This window comes from Chelon labrosus (assembly GCF_963514085.1).
Source record: "Chelon labrosus genome assembly, chromosome: 4".
Lineage (NCBI taxonomy): Eukaryota > Metazoa > Chordata > Actinopteri > Mugiliformes > Mugilidae > Chelon > Chelon labrosus.
This window is the reverse complement of record NC_140340.1, coordinates 434,526-451,554: the sequence shown is the minus strand read 5'-3', so window position 1 is coordinate 451,554 and position 17,029 is coordinate 434,526. Positions and strand designations below refer to the sequence as shown.

The 17,029-nt window shown below is 44.7% G+C and overlaps 1 protein-coding gene across 1 annotated transcript in view; it reads left to right on the top strand.

The window, feature by feature from the left end:
* Window positions 1-17,029, top strand: part of grm7 (glutamate metabotropic receptor 7) — a gene marked incomplete at its 5' end in the record, with an annotated part of 122,005 nt that overhangs the window by 66,495 nt on the left and 38,481 nt on the right. Inside the window, 3 exons of the mRNA XM_084543663.1 lie at window positions 364-518; window positions 11,382-11,519; window positions 15,437-15,637. Of these exons, the coding sequence (XP_084399789.1) occupies window positions 364-518; window positions 11,382-11,519; window positions 15,437-15,637 (494 nt within the window). The remainder of the gene's footprint in view (window positions 1-363; window positions 519-11,381; window positions 11,520-15,436; window positions 15,638-17,029) is intronic.

The window sequence follows — 17,029 nt, the reverse complement described above, 5'->3', positions numbered from 1 at the left end:
CACTGTTTTACTTTGTCTTTGGACGTATACACAACAAGGAGTCATTCCAGGAACTACATTTATGGACAGTTTTAGCTAAATGCTAAATGCTAATCATTATCCACTCTACTGTCCACTGTTTAAATATGTGTCTCCTTCTCCTTCCTCCTCATCTGTAGCTACAGGGCTAGTAGCAGCTAGCTAGTTCTGGTAGCTAATGCTAACAGCCCTTTTATCAGATAACATTCTAGTCTCGTCTCCTTAACGTTTCCTCACAGTTTTATCATCAGATTTTAGTTTTAATTCGTCAGTGTCTCAGTCACAGAAACAAATGATGAATGTGATATATCTCTGTTAACTAAATGAACGCTGACTTGGACACAGGGGGATCCTGAACGCCAGCAAGCGAGCCGAGCAGGTCGGTCACTTCCTGTGGATCGGCTCCGACAGCTGGGGGGCCAAGAACAGCCCCATCCACCAGCTGGAGGACGCTGCCGTCGGGGCCATCACCATCCTGCCCAAGAGGGCCACCATCAGCGGTGAGCTCATGTCTGGTTGTGTGGAATTCTACTTTCTGTGAATGTGCCTGCTCATCCTGTTAAATCAAACCCAGTCACCAGGGAGAACGTTCACTTCCTCGTTCATTTCTCCCGTTTTACTGAGACGTAAATTACACAGGACTCTTTAAATGATCAGTCACAGAGCAGCTTCTACTAAACCTCCAGATTTAATCTTAGCGTAGTCCACATGGTGTCTGTCTTCAAGAGAAAACACATTAAAGCTTGAATCGTTGCTCATAAGAAGACGGGGTGGAGTATTCTCTGCTTTTACACTCAGAAAACGTCTGTTTCCATAATTCACATGTCAGAGAGAAGGTGTCACAGAGAACATCGTTCATCACCTCAGTCTGGTCGTATACGAGGTTTGAGTCTGGCCATGATTAGCCTCCCAGCTAACAGTAGCTAACAGTAGCTCTTCCTAGCAGGACGTGTGATTGATGTAGTTATAAAACCACAGTGTTGGCGTCAGGAGGAGGTTGGGGTGGATGGATGGGTATCCTAACAAAATCAGTGCCAGTGTTTTCATGTGTTCATGTCTGAGCTCTTCTTCATTCTGAGGTCGTGCATCTGTCTCCAGACGTTGTATTTGGAGTGTGAGGCAGAGACCAGTCATCTATGTCTGAAAGAGAGTCTCCAGGTCTGTGTTGACAACGTCTTCATCTAAAGATGTTCATCAAATGTGGTTGTGACATATTTATTTTAGATAAAAACATCAGAAATAACAGGAAATAGTAATCACCCATCCATCCACCCCAACCTCCTCCTGATGGCTTTATAACTACATCAGTCACACGTCATGCTAGCTGCTGTTAGCTGGGAAGCTAGGAAGAGCTTATACAGAATATATGCAGTTTATGTTTCATTAATATCAAGTTAATTCATAAAATTAAAGCGTTTAAAGAAATAAAAACCTCATCAGCCAACCAGCAGACGTCTGAGCATGGAGTGGAGTCGCCCTGGTTGTATCCTGGTTTTTAAGTTTCCTCATGTCCGCAGTCTGTAATAGAAGCTAAGCTAAGTGTCTCCTAGCATGCTGATTGAGGTAGCTATAAAGCCAGAGTGTTGTCGTCAGGAGGAGGTTGGGGTGGATGGATGGGTGAGCCTCCTGGATGAACGTGATTTGATGTTGATGTTGTCATTTTCAGTCTGACCTGATGGTGTCAGTGTTTCTAAACTCAGACACAGTGACACAGAGGTGTGTCTGTTAGTAATGTGATTGGATGCTTTTGATGACAACAGATAGAATTAGCTTGTGCTAACGCTACGCTGTCTTTATAGACGTGTCCAACCAGACATGTGGTGAATCCAGACATCAGCTTTCTGAGCACGCTCCGTCTCTGTTGACTTCTCTGGGATCAGAGTGTGAAATCACGTCCTTGTTGAAGACAGGGAGACTGCAACGCATCTGATTATAAATAAATCCATTCTCATGTGAAGTCTGCAGTTTTGATCCAGAAGCGAGGAGGTCAGCTCCTCTTTTATTTATTGACTTCTCAGAAAATAAATCCAACCTGTATTTTTCATATAGATGCAAATCCTGTGACTGCCCGTCTGAACACAGCCCTGGTTATGGTTTCTGTTGATTGGTTGGACCGTACCCGAGAGAGGAGGCCAGGGATGGAGAGAACATGAGAGGAATGGAGGAAACAAAAGAGAGATAGAAAAGATGAGGGATGTTAAAGAGGAGAGAAAGTGGAGGGTTGATGCTGCCGGCTGTGGGAAGTCCTGCTGAGTCTGCAGCCTCCAGCTGGGACGGATCCTCTTCCCACAGTCAGTTAAAGCCTCTAATCCACAAATCTGAGCCGTTTAATGTCACTCTGTAATGGACCGGACTGTACACAACCAAAGGCTAACCCGCTGTTACATAACAGCATTTAAATTTAATTTGATTCAAATGGCACCAGTAGCAATCCTCCAGAATCAGAGCAGCAGTGAGGCCGCGATGGAGAGGAAAACTCTCCAAGGAACAAGGAAAGGTACGTAGGTAGCTCCTCCTCCTCCTCCTCCTCCTCCTCCTCCTCCTCCTCCTCCTCCTCCTCTCCATCCTCCTCGTTGACCCACTGGCTGCAGACCTGTGCAGAGAGGAGGTTGTGGGTTTTAATCTGGCTCCATGTTTAAAACATGTGCAGCAGAGTAAAGCGTCTTTGACTCAGAGCTGATCTTCTCAGATGTTTGACGTCTCTGGTCCATGTTTGTTTCTGGAGGACGGCTTCATCTCAGACAAGACAAATGACAGAATCCCCCTCAGATTCCCTGAGGAGCGTCTCCATGGGGCCAGACGCTGATGTGGGTTCAGATGAATCTGTCCATGTTACAAATGATGCTCAGACGTTATTTATCGTCTCTGCTGCCTCTGCACTGATCGGTCTGAACGGAGCTAATATCAGACAGGAGTTATGATTAGAGACGAGTTACGTTTCAGCTGACTCCAGCCCTCTGTGGGTTTTGTTTTCTACATGAAAATGTTTTTACGGTCATGTTAGTTAACACCTTTAAGATCAGGCTCAGTCACAATACGACGTTTATTGATTCTCTTTAAATTCTGTCACTCCTCAGACTGATTCAGGTCAGTTTTATTCATAAACTGAACAAGCAGCAGCAAATAAAAAGGAGACGGAGAAAGAGACCTGCAGCTAATGACAAAAAGAAAATATGCCTGGACAGCGAGAGAGAAGGAAGAAGACGATTCAGCTCGTCTCATTGGATCCACTGGGACAGAAACAGAAAAGAAGATTTAAGGTGTAATGTTCAGTAATGGATCCTCCTGCAGGCCTCGTGTCTCTGGATGTCTCTGCTTGTCTCTGGATGTCTCTGAATGTCTCTGAATGTCTCTGGATGTCTCTGAATGTCTCTGGAGGTCTCTGGATGTCTCTGAATGTCTCTGAATGTCTCTGGAGGTCTCTGGAGGTCTCTGGATGTCTCTGGATGTCTCTGCTTGTCTCTGGATGTCTCTGAATGTCTCTGGAGGTCTCTGGAGGTCTCTGGAGGTCTCTGGATGTCTCTGGATGTCTCTGCTTGTCTCTGGATGTCTCCGTGTTGCGGCCCAGCCTCGGTGTCCGTTCCCTGGACTCGTCCAGCTCAGAGCGATCGTCTCTGGCAGACGTCACACCGGATTCTTTTGGCTCTGGTGTGAAACTGAACTCTAATGTGACAGACGGCGAAGAGCCGACGCTCAGCTGCTGACACTGATGACGCTAAGAATCCGTTCTCCAGCTTCACACCAACGTCTTCTTCTTCCTTTCTCTAATTCTGTCTTTTTCTTTCTTTCTCTCTTTGTCTCGTTGTCTCTTCATCCTTCATCCCCCGTTACTCTTCTCTTCCTTAACTTCTCTCTGCAGAAAGAAAACCTCCCAGAGAAGGAGTCCTTATCTGTGAAAGTCTCTACTGAGCTCTGATAATGAGCTCCGATGATGAGCTCTTATCTCTTGAAAGTACTTTTTTTTTCAAGCAAAAAGCATCTCGACTGAGACGGAAGTTGTTAAATCTTCACCTGGTGGAGAGTGTAGGTCTGATTCAAGTCTGGTAATGACCTGATACTCACCTGGACCTTGACCTGGACCTGGAGGAACCTGTTCTGATGACCAGACACGTGGACCCTTTATAGAATAAACCTGACAGTTGCCTGAGAATCTGTCTGATTTTAGGTTTTGCTTCTTTCCGACATCACAAATCGTGATGTAGTTATATTAATCCAAAGTGCCCCTGTACAGATGTGCTGCAGGCGACACATTCAGTTTTAAAAGAAGAAGAAGAAGAGAGTCTCTGAAGCGTTTCCTGGAGCTGGACGTGTTAAACTGACGGTAGAGACTCAGGAGGAGAATGTTCTGTCAGACTACAACAACCCAGAATGCTCCTGGGAAATAAAAAGTACAACAAACTAAGTTTTTGTGCAGAAACAAAAACAAGAAAATGGAAAATGAAATGAAATCCACCTGTTAGCAAGCGTTCTTAAAGATCTAGCAGCCTGCACTAATTAGGTTTGTGTCCATAAAGCTCCAACATGTCTCCTGTTCTGCCGCTCTGCTTTCTTTTCAAATGACGGATTAGCCCGGTCTTAAATAAGTCAACTAAGCGACTGTTTCCCGCGGTTCTCTCCAGTAATTGACTGGTTTTCCTCTTGTTTACTGGCTCCACACCCGCCAGCAGTTTTGGCTGCTACCCCAGCTCTTGGCAGTTAGTTTTAATTTTGGCCATTAGAGTCAGAGCTTGGCTCCGGTTCTCAGTTTCCTTTGCAGCGGCCCCAGAGGGCTCCTGTTTGCTCGCCTACTTTTTATTTTAAATATTTGTGTCCGTCAGAGGAGAACCGGCTACGACCAGGAAACACCGATGAGGTGGAAGAGAAGCTAAAGGATTGTCAGCTCATGAACCACTAGTTCTCCCTCATTCAGTTTAAAGTCACTGATTCATACGAGTCTAACTGCATCCTCTGCATCATCGGTGTCAAACATACGGCCCGCGGGCCAAAACCGGCCCCCAGAGGGTCCAGTCTGGCCCGAAGCATGAATTTATAAAGTGTGAAATTTACAGAAGACGTTTCCTGAGATGAGCTGCTGTTATTGTCAGAGTGAACAGAACCAACCAGCAGACAGCAGCTCTCCAGAGTTATTACTTATTATTACAGGTTTGTTCATAAAACGTTTAGTAAAACTATTAATTATTATTCATTATGTTCTTCTTTGCACTAAAACAAATGGAAACACCTGGAGCTGATGTTATTTAGAGGTCATTATGTTGTTATGTTACTGGTCCGGCCCCTGAGATCAAACTGTGGCCCCTGAACTAGAAAGAGTTTGGTTTGGTCCCCCCTGGTCGACATGGTCTACAGTCTAGATTGATCTCAGATTATTAATGAATGTCTTGATCTGACGGGTCTAACAGACGTCTTCTTGTCTCTTCACTCTCATTTGTTCTTGTCTTTCTTATTCTCACTCAGTCTGTGAAGGAGACTCTTCTCGTTCTTCGTGTTACTGGTTTGTTTCATGAAGTTCAGGTCACTAAGGATCCTCCCAGAGGACTAATGTCTGTCATGGGTCTGTCTTTATGGTTTTCTTTGTTGTTTGTGATCTGAAAGTTTCTTCCTTGGTGTTTTGTTCTAGCTTTGATGGTGTGATCGGTTCCTCCTTGAGTCTGTTGAGTTGCTTCTTCTCCAGTTTTGTTTCTGTTTTCATTTGGGTTCTTTCTCTTTGGACTGGATCTAAGCTGCTGACCTGGTCCTCTTCATCCTTCCTTTCTCCCTCCCTGGTCACACTCTGACAGATAATGTTTGACACAATAAAAAATAAGATGAAATAAGAGTTGGACGCCGCTGACGTGTGAAAGTCAAATAACCGTTCTATAACTAAAGCTCAACCCTGAGAACTGGAGTTAAATCACAGACACGTCTACATTTGACTGAGGTGAATGTTGAGGCCGTCAGCTCAACGTTCTGTGGGTGGAAGTGTTTCCTCCTCCTTTCATTAGCACCCCGCTAAGAAGCAAAGAAATGTCCCAGGTGTTTCAGATCATGCAGTTCGCTCCACGCTCTAAGAAGGTGTTAATGTTAAAAATAAAATGAAGGGAAGGAAGGAAAATGCCCCCGACTGAGAGATATTTTCATTTTAAAGACACTTTTATCAAACGGCAGCGGTGGCTACGTGACTGGTGACGACTCTGTGAAGCCTCCACATTCACCCTGAGCCCTGCAGCAGCAAACACTTCACAAACTCTGGGTTCTGATCCTAAAGCTGCTTTGATTCTGGTAACCTCACATGAGCAGCTGTGGATGTTTCTATGGATCAACAAGCAGCAGAGGCTTCAAGCTTCTTTAAACGTAGTGCTCAGTGTTTACGATGAGTCGCCGTCTGAGGGTTGTTCTCATGTTTGATCAGTCTGTTGTGTCCATTAATCCGTTGACCAATAAAACGTGAGGAACACCTTCCTGAAGATGACATCTGACAACCCTCGGAAGCAGAAACTTCACAACCTCTTAGTCCCCAGGGTCCCAAAAAAGACCAAATAAATCTGGACTATCTCCAGAACTGTCAGGTCCATGATCCTGACCCTGGTCTCTATGACCCTGGTCTCTATGACCCTGGTCTCTATGACCCTGGTCTCTGTGACCCTGGTCTCTATGCAAAATGGTCTCTATGACCCTGGTCTCTATGGACCCTGGTCTCAGTGGACCCTGGTCTCTATGACCCTGGTCTCTATGACCCTGATGTCTATGGACCCTGGTCTCTATGACCCTGGTCTCTATGACCCTGGTCTCTGTGACCCTGATCTCTATGGACCCTGGTCTCCATCGACCCTAGTCTCTATTACCCTGGTCTCCATGACCCTGCTCTATATGGACCCTGGTCTCTATGGACCCTGGTCTCTATGACCCTGGTCTCTATGGACCCTGGATGTCTATGGACCCTGGTCTCTATGGACCCTGGTCTCTCTATGGACCCTGGTCTCTCTATGGACCCTGGTCTCTATGGAACCTGGTCTCTATAGACCCTGGTCTCAAGTCACCAAGGCATGCTACATATCAATGCTAAGCTAACTTTCACTACAAGATGGCTGCGTTGTGTGTAGTATCTGTAGTACCACCACTAGACCACTAGATGGAGGAGGTTCAGAGTCGTTCCGCTCTGTGTAAAACCACCAGTAGAGCATCATGAAGATCCCTGTAGACATGTTGGAGCAGTGAAAGACGAGTCGGTTATTAACGTCACTAAAAGACGGACGATGTCTTTTATATGGAGGTTTATGTGAGAGGGTTTCAGCTCCGTGTTCAATCAGCAGAAAGTGAAACTCCTTTTCATTATTCATGTGCTGTAATTACCTGACGCTGCTGAGGAAATGTAGCTGCAGATGACTTTCTGATTAGTTGCTGCAATCAGCGGGTCAGAGTGGCAGCTCCACGCCTGGCTTCACTACGTACACCTGCAGCCATTACTGACAACTTCTTCTTCTTCTTCTTCTTCTTCTTCTTCTTCTTCTTGTGTTTACTGGATACAGGGTCTGATGCTGTGGAACTAAATATATGAGTCCAAGGTCAGCGTTGGACAGATGTTAGCAGAGATATCTTTGTTTCCACTTGTAGAGACGAACGTGTTTTTCCTGATTGTCTTTGTGGAGACATCTTGGTCGTCTTCTTCTACGCTAGACATTCAGGACTGAAGGAGAACATGGAGGAGAACATACTACTTCCTCTACTCCTTGTTTTTTTTAATCCATTGTCATGAGTTAACTCCCAGCATCCATACATTTATTGTGACAACACCTTTCAGATGTGATCATGGTCATCAGATGAAGCTCTTCTCATGTCCTGAGTCTCTCAGAAGGATGAGGAGGATGAGGAGGATGAGGAGGACGAGGAGGATGAGGAGGATGAGGACTTATTGTCATGAGTGTTGTTGTGAATAATGACGACTGTGAGACCTTGAGAGGACAGAGATGTGGAAACACAGTGAGATGTGAAGAGCTTCAGCTGAGCATCGTTGAAACCGTCTGCTCTTTGTGTGACTCTGATCTGACGTCTCCTGCTTCATGAACTGGGCTACGTCCCACCAGGGATTCATATAAATTAAGATCAAACACAGAATTCGCCCTTGAGCCTACATCCAGATGCAGTTATTGTTGAATCCTCGTGTTTCTTCCTCTGCATACTGTTAAACCGACGCTCCTTTCCAGAGAGTAATTACAAGGACGTTTCTAATTTGGTTTCCTTCCAGGCTGCAGTAATCCGCCCTCGGTCCGACACAATCTCAGGTCTTTTCATTTGTGTTTGGAGGATGATGGAGTGCCGGCGCATGCAGGCTCTTCTCGTGGTTCTCTCTTTGCTTTTCAAGGTTACATGGATCAGAATAAATCAGTGAGAAGTAACAGCTGAGTTTTTATGTTTGCATTTATAATTCATCGTATCTGGAAATAGACGTCGGCAGCAGCACAGCTGTCCCTCTCAGCCCACTGAGACGGGGGCTGGATCTCTAACTGCTGCCTTATCAGTCACAGATCTGGAGCCATCATGGCTGCCCTAGTTTGAGCTTCACACCCTCAGATACACAAAGAAAGTACAGTAGAAGATCCAGAGGATGAATCTGTCAGCTCCATCTTTACGTGGTAGAACACTGACGTGATTAGGACAGAAAGACTTGAGCAGAGTATAACAGCAAGTACCAAGTGAGCATATAAGCTAACGGTTAGCATATAAAACTAAATGCAATAGATAACGGAGTGAAATAGAAGTAGACATTAATAGTAATAATAATAAAGCTAACTAGTTGTGACCTTACAGCTCCAAAGTTTCTTCTCCAACTACGACTCCCTGGAGGTAAACTTCAAAACTTTTGAATGACATCGCATGTCTTTGACTGGAAGTCCAAGGTGCTGCCCATTGTGCCACAGAGTCTGTTGAAATAAGACTGCTAGTTAGCCTCCCAGCTAAGAGTATCTCCTCCTAGCCTCCCAGCTAACAGTAGCTCTTCCTAGCCTCTCAGCTAACTGTAGCTCCTCCCAGCATCTTAGCCTCCCACCTAACAGTAGCTCCTCCTATCCTCTCAGCTAACTGTAGCTCCTCCCAGCATCTTAGCCTCCCACCTAACAGTAGCTCCTCCTATCCTTCCAGCTAACAGTAGCTCTTCCTAGCGTCCCAGCTAACAGTAGCTCTTCCTAGCCTCTCAGCTAACTGTAGCTCCTCCCAGCATCTTAGCGTCCCACCTAACAGTAGCTCCTCCTAGCCTCCCAGCTAACAATAGCTCCTCCTAGCCTCCGAGCTAACAGTAGCTCCTCTTAGCCTCCCAGCTAACAGCAGCTCCTCCTATCATCCCAGCCAACAGACTCAGAGACTCCTCAGATGTTCAGACTGATGTAATGTTGTTATATAGCTGTAAATCTTCTATAAACTCTGACAGCTGTTAAACAGATGTTGCTGAGGGGGGTGGTGTCCTCTGACAGGACTGTGAGGTCCAGTTTTCTCTTTCTGTCAGATTTTTCTCTTGTCTCTTTTATGTCTTCCTTAAACTCCTCTCACCCCTCCTCCCAGCCGAGCCTCCCCCGACGCCTCCCACTCTGCCGACTGAGAAACTTATAGAGGTCAAGATCCTAATTTTAGCCCGTCAGGACATTATTAAAATGTATGCGACGGTGGCGTCATCCCACCGCGTCAAGGACATCAGAGCGGTATCAGTGATGGAGGGAGAGGACTCGGCTGCCTATCAGTCTGAGGACGATGCTTTCAGAGACGCCAGGGAGAAGATTACTTCACTGCACTTCTTAAGATAAAGGACTCGTCTCAGTATGACTCCATTTCCTGCTCTGACGATTGAGAGTGATGGAGCCGAGGAAACAAAGCTGTCAACAAAAGAAAAAAATGAATTCTGACTCGACTGCTGATGCCTCTTTGAGATCTGGTCCATTTTCAGGCTGGTGATGTTGGAGTCTCCCAGCTTTTTGGTGGTGCATTAATACATGAAGTACTTTCTCTCTTCATCACTGGTTATTTAGTCTCTCTTAAAGGATCACATGGTTTATTCAGTGTCTCTGGGTGATGCTACTTTAGAGATTGAGAGGAAATCAGGACAAGAAGATCTTTTAGTTTTCATTAGACACAGGGAACATTTAGAGTCCTGCACAGTTGGCTCTGATTGGCTGATCAGCTCCAAGAACCACAACCAGAAATATCTCCACGACATCATGATGATCTAGAATGAATGTAGACCAAGTGATCAGCTGATTCAGGAGAGGACAGCTCCTCCTAGCTTCCTCCCAGCTTATAGTAGGTTCTTCTTGTAGGTTCTTCCTTGGCCAAACCTTACCTGTATGTGATAACCTGCAGTTCCTCCACCGTCCACTAGAGGCTCCACCAGTGAGTCAGTCTCCATACACCTCCATGTCAAACAGACATGTTTCCATCCTGATACTAAAACTAATGTCTCACCTGTTTAAATTAGAATTAAGAATTAAGGTCACAGCCAAGATGGAGACGACCGAAGATGTCACACTGGATGGAGGAGGGTTCATGCATCGTTCTAGACAGTCAGCGGTAGAACCGGAGATCTGCAGCATGAATGAAATGAAGGGATGACTCAACACGGAGCAGAATCTCAGAGAAAGGTTTCAACATCTCATCAATAAGTGAGAGCGAAGGGAGGACGACCCACAGTTACTCTGCTCTTCCTCATAAAATCATGAAGTATTAATGCATTCCTTAAAGTTTGGCTCAACAGAGAATATATGTATGTATATGTATATTTATTCATGAAGTCAAGGTTTCTGGTCTTGATGCAGATTCTTTTCAAATAAACCACGTCTTCCTTTTATATTATTTAATCTTGGTGCTGCTGGTTTGGATTATTTGCTGAAGGATGAATAGAATCCTGTTTTCCATCTGTTTATTTTCATAGTTAATTGACTTATGCGATTAGAAACCTACACACCACCTTCCTCGTCTCTCGGCCCTTTGTGATTGGTGTGAAGTTACATGTGTGGATCTATTTCTGGTGATCCGTGCTGCCTTTCTATTGGTCCCTGCAGAATTCCCTCTCCTCTGCCAGGGATTTTATTACCATATGTGAAGGCTTTTATGTTTGGGCAGCGTTACACAACGTTTTGAGCTCTTTAAAGTGTCAGGTGGTATCTTTGGTTTGTGGCTGAAGGTAGACATTTTCACCAGCCTCATCCCTGGTGTTCATCCTCATTATTTTTCTTGATGCCGACAGAATAAAGAACTCCTCTCTGATTAAAGTGCAGCACAGATGAGCAGACAAACACCGGCGTCCCATTTGTTGCCGTCACGCCCCGGTGCTCGTGTGATTTGTGTGATTTGTGTGCGTTAGCGGCTAATGAATGAACCTGACTGTGTTTTCTGTCTGTCAGGGTTTGATGCGTACTTCACGTCGCGCACTCTGGAGAACAACAGGAGGAACGTGTGGTTTGCTGAGTACTGGGAGGAGAACTTCAACTGCAAACTGATGAGCTCCTCCAAGAAAGACGAGAGCAGCAGGAAGTGCACAGGTAACCTTCGATTTAATGAAGTTATGGTTCCCAAACGCACCTTTAGATGGTTAAAACCTGTTATGATGTGGTTTTAGGGTAAAGGTTATAGTTAGGTGATGGTTGGGATTAAGATAAGGGGTATAGAACACATGATGTCAACAACAGAAGCAGAGTTTAACATCCATTTCTAGAATTTTCAATAGATAAACCATCTCTAAAGAGTTTGGAACCTACAAATAATCCACGACTGTTCCTCCACACTTCCTGAAGAGAAACTGGGTCATGCAGCAAGACAACGAGAACCAAGAACACAAGTGGTTCTACAAAAGAACGGTTAAAGAAGAACAAGATGAATGTTTAGGAACGGCCAAGTCAAAGTCCTGACCTTAATCCAATAGAAATGTTGTGGAAGGACCTGAAGCAAGCAGTTGATGTGAGGAAACCCACCAACATCTCAGAACTGAAGTGGTTCTGTTCTGAGGAATGGGCTAAAATTCCTCCAAGCTGCTGTAGACCACTGATCAGCTGTTACCAGAAACATTTAGTTACAAGGGGGTCACAGCAGATACCAGAAACATTACCTAAATTTAAACGGCATGGAGTAAAAGGAGAGAAAGCAAATATACGCTGTACTCCATCATCAGTACTTTAACCTGAGAGAGTCCAGCTCTTCTCCTCTGATGAACACGTTCAGAGAACATTGAGTGTCTTTGTGTGGACGCTGTGTTTGCATCGTTACCACAGACTCTCTGTCAATACTGCAGTGTAATTAGAGGCCCAGTGTGATGGTGTGAACAGGCCTTGAACACTAATGAACCTGTTCAATTAAGAGCATCGACTGGAGCTGCACAGGAGCAGGAACACATCGTCTGGGTTTCTTTTCAGCCTCCTCTGGTCTGCCGCTCTGATTGATTGACACCTCGCGATACAAACTCCACAAACATTTAGATGAATTTCTTCGTGCCTCATTTACCGTCATCATTTCCATCTCTTTGTTCTCCTTTCATGGCTCTGACTTCCCTCCCTCCACCAGAGACTCCTCATGATCACGTCTTCTGAGGCTTGAGCAGCAACAAACACAATCGTTTTACTTTCAGATGCTGCTGGTTTGTGTCTTGGTAGCTCTGGTCGTACCACAGGAGACATGTCCTTTGTAGTTGTTCAGTGCTTCTTTGCTGTCACTTTGCTTTTTTATTGTAGTTGCTGTTTGTGATCACTTGGCATCGATTTGTGTTTCTTTTGTAGAAGTTCAGAGTTGACTCAGTGTTGTTGTTTGTGTCTTTTTGTGGTTTTCTTTCTTTGTAGTTGTTCAGCAGCCGTTGTGCGTCTCTTCATAGTGACTCTGTGTCTTTTAGTGGCTGTTTGGTGTCTGTTCATTACCTCTGGTCATTTGTGTGTTTTTGTGTCTTTGTAGTCACATGACATCTCTTTGCAGTGGTTGTACAGTGTAGTATTTAATGGTTATGTGTCTTTCACATTGTCCAGTGTCTTTCTACTGTCATTTTGCGTCTCTTTGTGGTTGTCTTGTCTCTTTCCACTCACTTTATGTCATTTTGTTTTAATCGTCTTCATCTTTGTTGCTGCTCTGCATCTTATTGTGTCTCTTCTTATTGGCTCTGGTCATTTTATTGATTTGCTTTGTGTCTTTGCTGCTTCTTTGTGTCATTTTGTGTCCTCAGGAGTCATTTTGTGTCTCTTCATAGAGACGTTGTGTCTTGTTTGTCTCTGTTCCTTCATTGTGTTGTTGTACAGCGTAGTATTTAGTGGTTGTGTGTCTTTCAGATTGTTCTGTGTCTCTGTAAACTCCTGTTTAGTAACTGATCTGAGAAACAAGCCTGATAATTAAAGGTGTGGTCAACTATAAATAATAAAGCCCCTGAAGGTATTTAAACACGTCGTCCTTCTTGTATCTGTTGCTGAGGCTGACTCTGTCTTGTGGGACGTTTGGTTTTGGACAGGAGGCCGTCACTGGTTCTTCTTTGGTCAGAGTTTCCTTCAAACCATGAATAAACATGGAGGCGTCTCCCCACGGTTCAAACCCCTGATACTACTCCGTCCTCACAAACAAACACAAGCTGGAGGACGGACGAGTGTCCATGTGTCCAAACGTCACTTGACTGGGCTGAAGACTTGATTCCTGCAGCCTGTGAACCTGGAACACCTGTCTCATCATGTCTTTATCCAGACAGCATGGACAGATCAAACATTCAGACTTTGACAGGTTCGTCTTCACAAACGTCTCATCATCTTTGATCTGAGTCCGTCCACCTCAGGACAGACGCTGCAGGACGTTTAAAGAAATCCACTCTCGTCTATAATCCTCCTGTTGAAGCGTCCTGCAGTATCTGAACAGCTGTCCATGTCTTCGTGTAGATGATCAGGGTATGGGTACAGATGGTGTCATGTATCAGGCCACACATCATGCTGCTGTAATGAAGCAGCGTTGGGTTTGTGTAGCGGAGCTTTATCTCTGTCTGCTTTAAATCAGCCATTAGTCACACTGAGGGGCTTTATCTGGCTCCATGGCAGCGACGTTATCTGTTTGAAAAGATGAAAGTAATTCTGTTTTCCAGTCTGGAACGTATAATTGTGTTTATCACATCAGCTGTCAGGGATTAAGAACTCACATATACAATTATTACCATAGAGGGTGTGACGGCTGTAATCCAGGCTGCAGGCGGCTGTGTACACAGTAACACTCCAGGATTTAGTCTGCACCCGTCCGCTCACGTTCGCTTTCTGACCACCAGAAGACAACGAAGTGAAAAAGTCACAGTGAAACATTTATCCACCAAGAGAGAGGCCTGTCTTCATTTATCACACGTTTAAATTCATGAACGCATCAAACATAAGAAGACTTCACCTCATTTCTGTTTTAATGTTTTACTAAACAGATCAGAAACACAGAGGCTGTACAGTATGAACATGGATGCATGGAGGACCCCAACAACCTGGGCCTATAGCAGCTAGAAGCAGCTGACAGCAGCTAGAAGCAGCTAGCAGCAGCTAACTGCAGCTAACAGCAGCTAGCAGCAGCTAACAGCAGCTAACAGCAGCTAGCAGCAGCTAACAGCAGCTAACTGCAGCTAACAGCAGCTAGAAGCAGCTAACAACAGCTAACAGCAGCTAGCAGCAGCTAACGGCAGCTAGAAGCAGCTAGGAGCAGCTAATAGCGGCTAACAGCGGCTAGCAGCAGCTAGCACTAGCTAGCAGGGTTTTATCCTACATTTGAAGTCCATGTTCTGACCTTTTCCTTTTTAGTGACTGATTATTTTTTTAATTAGAGGCGTTGCTCAGGAACCTCCTCCCTCTGACATGTGACGGTTTTATCATGACGACCTCAAACATAATGTCACTGCAACAACTGGGGCAATTATTTGTGTTATTAACCCATTTACCTAAAGGAGGAGCAGCGTTACAGAGCGACATCAGCTTCAGATGATTCTGTCCTGAAGCCACAGAGCTCCTCTACACGAGGAATGACTTCAGATCAGCTCCTGAATACTGAGGACGCTGGGTGATGCCTTCAAGACCTGACAGCCTGATTCTGCTTCATTAATAGAGCTCATGATACGTGACTGAGATGAGCTGGGGGTCAGGGGGGGTCACATTCTACATCTACGTAATGATTCACATGAAGACACTGAGCTGTCCAGCTGGTATTAGAGACCATGAACTCACCACAGATGTTGGACCAGAGGGTTGACTCTCGTCCTATCAGGTTCTGTTTCTCTATTAATACCTGGTTGTGGTTTAGTATAAATACTGGTGCGTTTACTTCCCCCTGAGAAAGTCTGACCTGTGTTGTGACCTGTGTGCAGCGTTGGGACGTTGACACACATTAACACTAACCCTAACCCATGTGTCTGGACTGACGTCGTCTCATCGTCTTCATGTCTCTGTTCTGATGCTCCCTCCATCTCTTTGTCTCTCAGGTCAGGAACGAATAGGCATCGACTCCAAATACGAGCAGGAGGGTAAGGTCCAGTTTGTGATCGATGCGGTCTACGCCATGGCCCACGCCCTCCACAACATGCAGCGGGACCTGTGTCCAGAGAACTCTGGCATCTGCCCCGACATGGACCTGGCCGGAGGGAAGAAGCTGCTCAAGTACATCCGCAGCGTCAGCTTCAACGGTGAGTGGACAAGGACATCAGAGATGATCCAGGACGACTGAGTGTTTAAACAATAATAATAATAATTAGACTGATCAGTCATGAAGTCAGTTAGTGATGAAGCGTTTTCTTTACGTCCAGTCAGAGCTGTGGAGCTGCTCTCTGCTGGGAGCTTTTTTTAAAACTTCCTTTATTGTCCAGTCAAACAAGAGACAAACCTTAAAACAAACACAGACAGAGACAATAAGACCAAAAGGACACAAGACAACAATAAAACAAAGAGACGGAAAAATCTGAAAGAAACAAAAAGAGAAAACTGATGTAATCATAAACTAATGTTTGTTCTTGTGTCTGCTTGGAGTTAAAACACCTTTCTATAAAAATGTTAAATGAAACCAGAGTCATGAGTAAAAGGAGACAGAAGACATGAATTAAGATTAGAAGAGTAATTATTACGTCTTTAAATGGTCGGAGGAGTTCGGTGATTATAAAAAATGATATTATTCAATTTTCTGAATGAGCTATTTGCAGTTTAACGTGTGGAATTCATCATATTAATCTGCTCGTTTTAGGGTTTAAAGCTGGAAATCTGCCCCACGGACGTCTTTTATCAGCTAATTAGCAAAGCCTGCGACGGGCCGATTCTAAATGAGCGCCGTGGTTCAGTGTTAATAATTACACCGAGCCCACGGCTCCTCTGCTCGCTGATAAACTGCTGCTCTGACTTTAAACCTCAACATTTACTGAAACAGATCAAATCTAGAGAAACTGATTCCTGTAGAAACCTGAGACCTGAAACTGTTCCTGCTTTACTGAAACAAACCTGAATATAAATATAAATATATATATATATAAATATATATAGAATATGAAACCATTTCATGTCAGGAGCTTTGTCTGTAGCTGGTAACACAGTCGTCTGCTCTCTGACTGATTCACCAGCAACACAAACATGAAACATGAGAAATAAAAGAACAGCTTCATATGAAGTTGTAGAAGATGAATGTAACTGGATGAGTCTCAGACGATGAGATGGTGGTCCAGGGTTAGACTCAGGTGGAACAGGACCAGTTGTCTCCTTTAGATCCGTGTCGTCCTCTGGTCCCAGATAAATCCTAGTTGTCTCATTCCCCGTCCTGTAGAAGTGATCAGATGTGCATATTAAATGTTCTTCATCAGAGGGCCAGGTCACGTTCAGCTGAATATTTCAGATCGACGGTTTAATGTGAAGTGAAATCTCTTCAACAGCAGCAGCAAGAAGATTCAGCTGGTGGATGGTTTACTGCACGACTACAGGATGCAACCACAAAGACACAAAGACACAAACTACAATGAGACAGAACTACAATGAGACAAAGCTACAATGAGACAACCACAACATGTGGACATGAGACTGAAGATGAATAAATGATC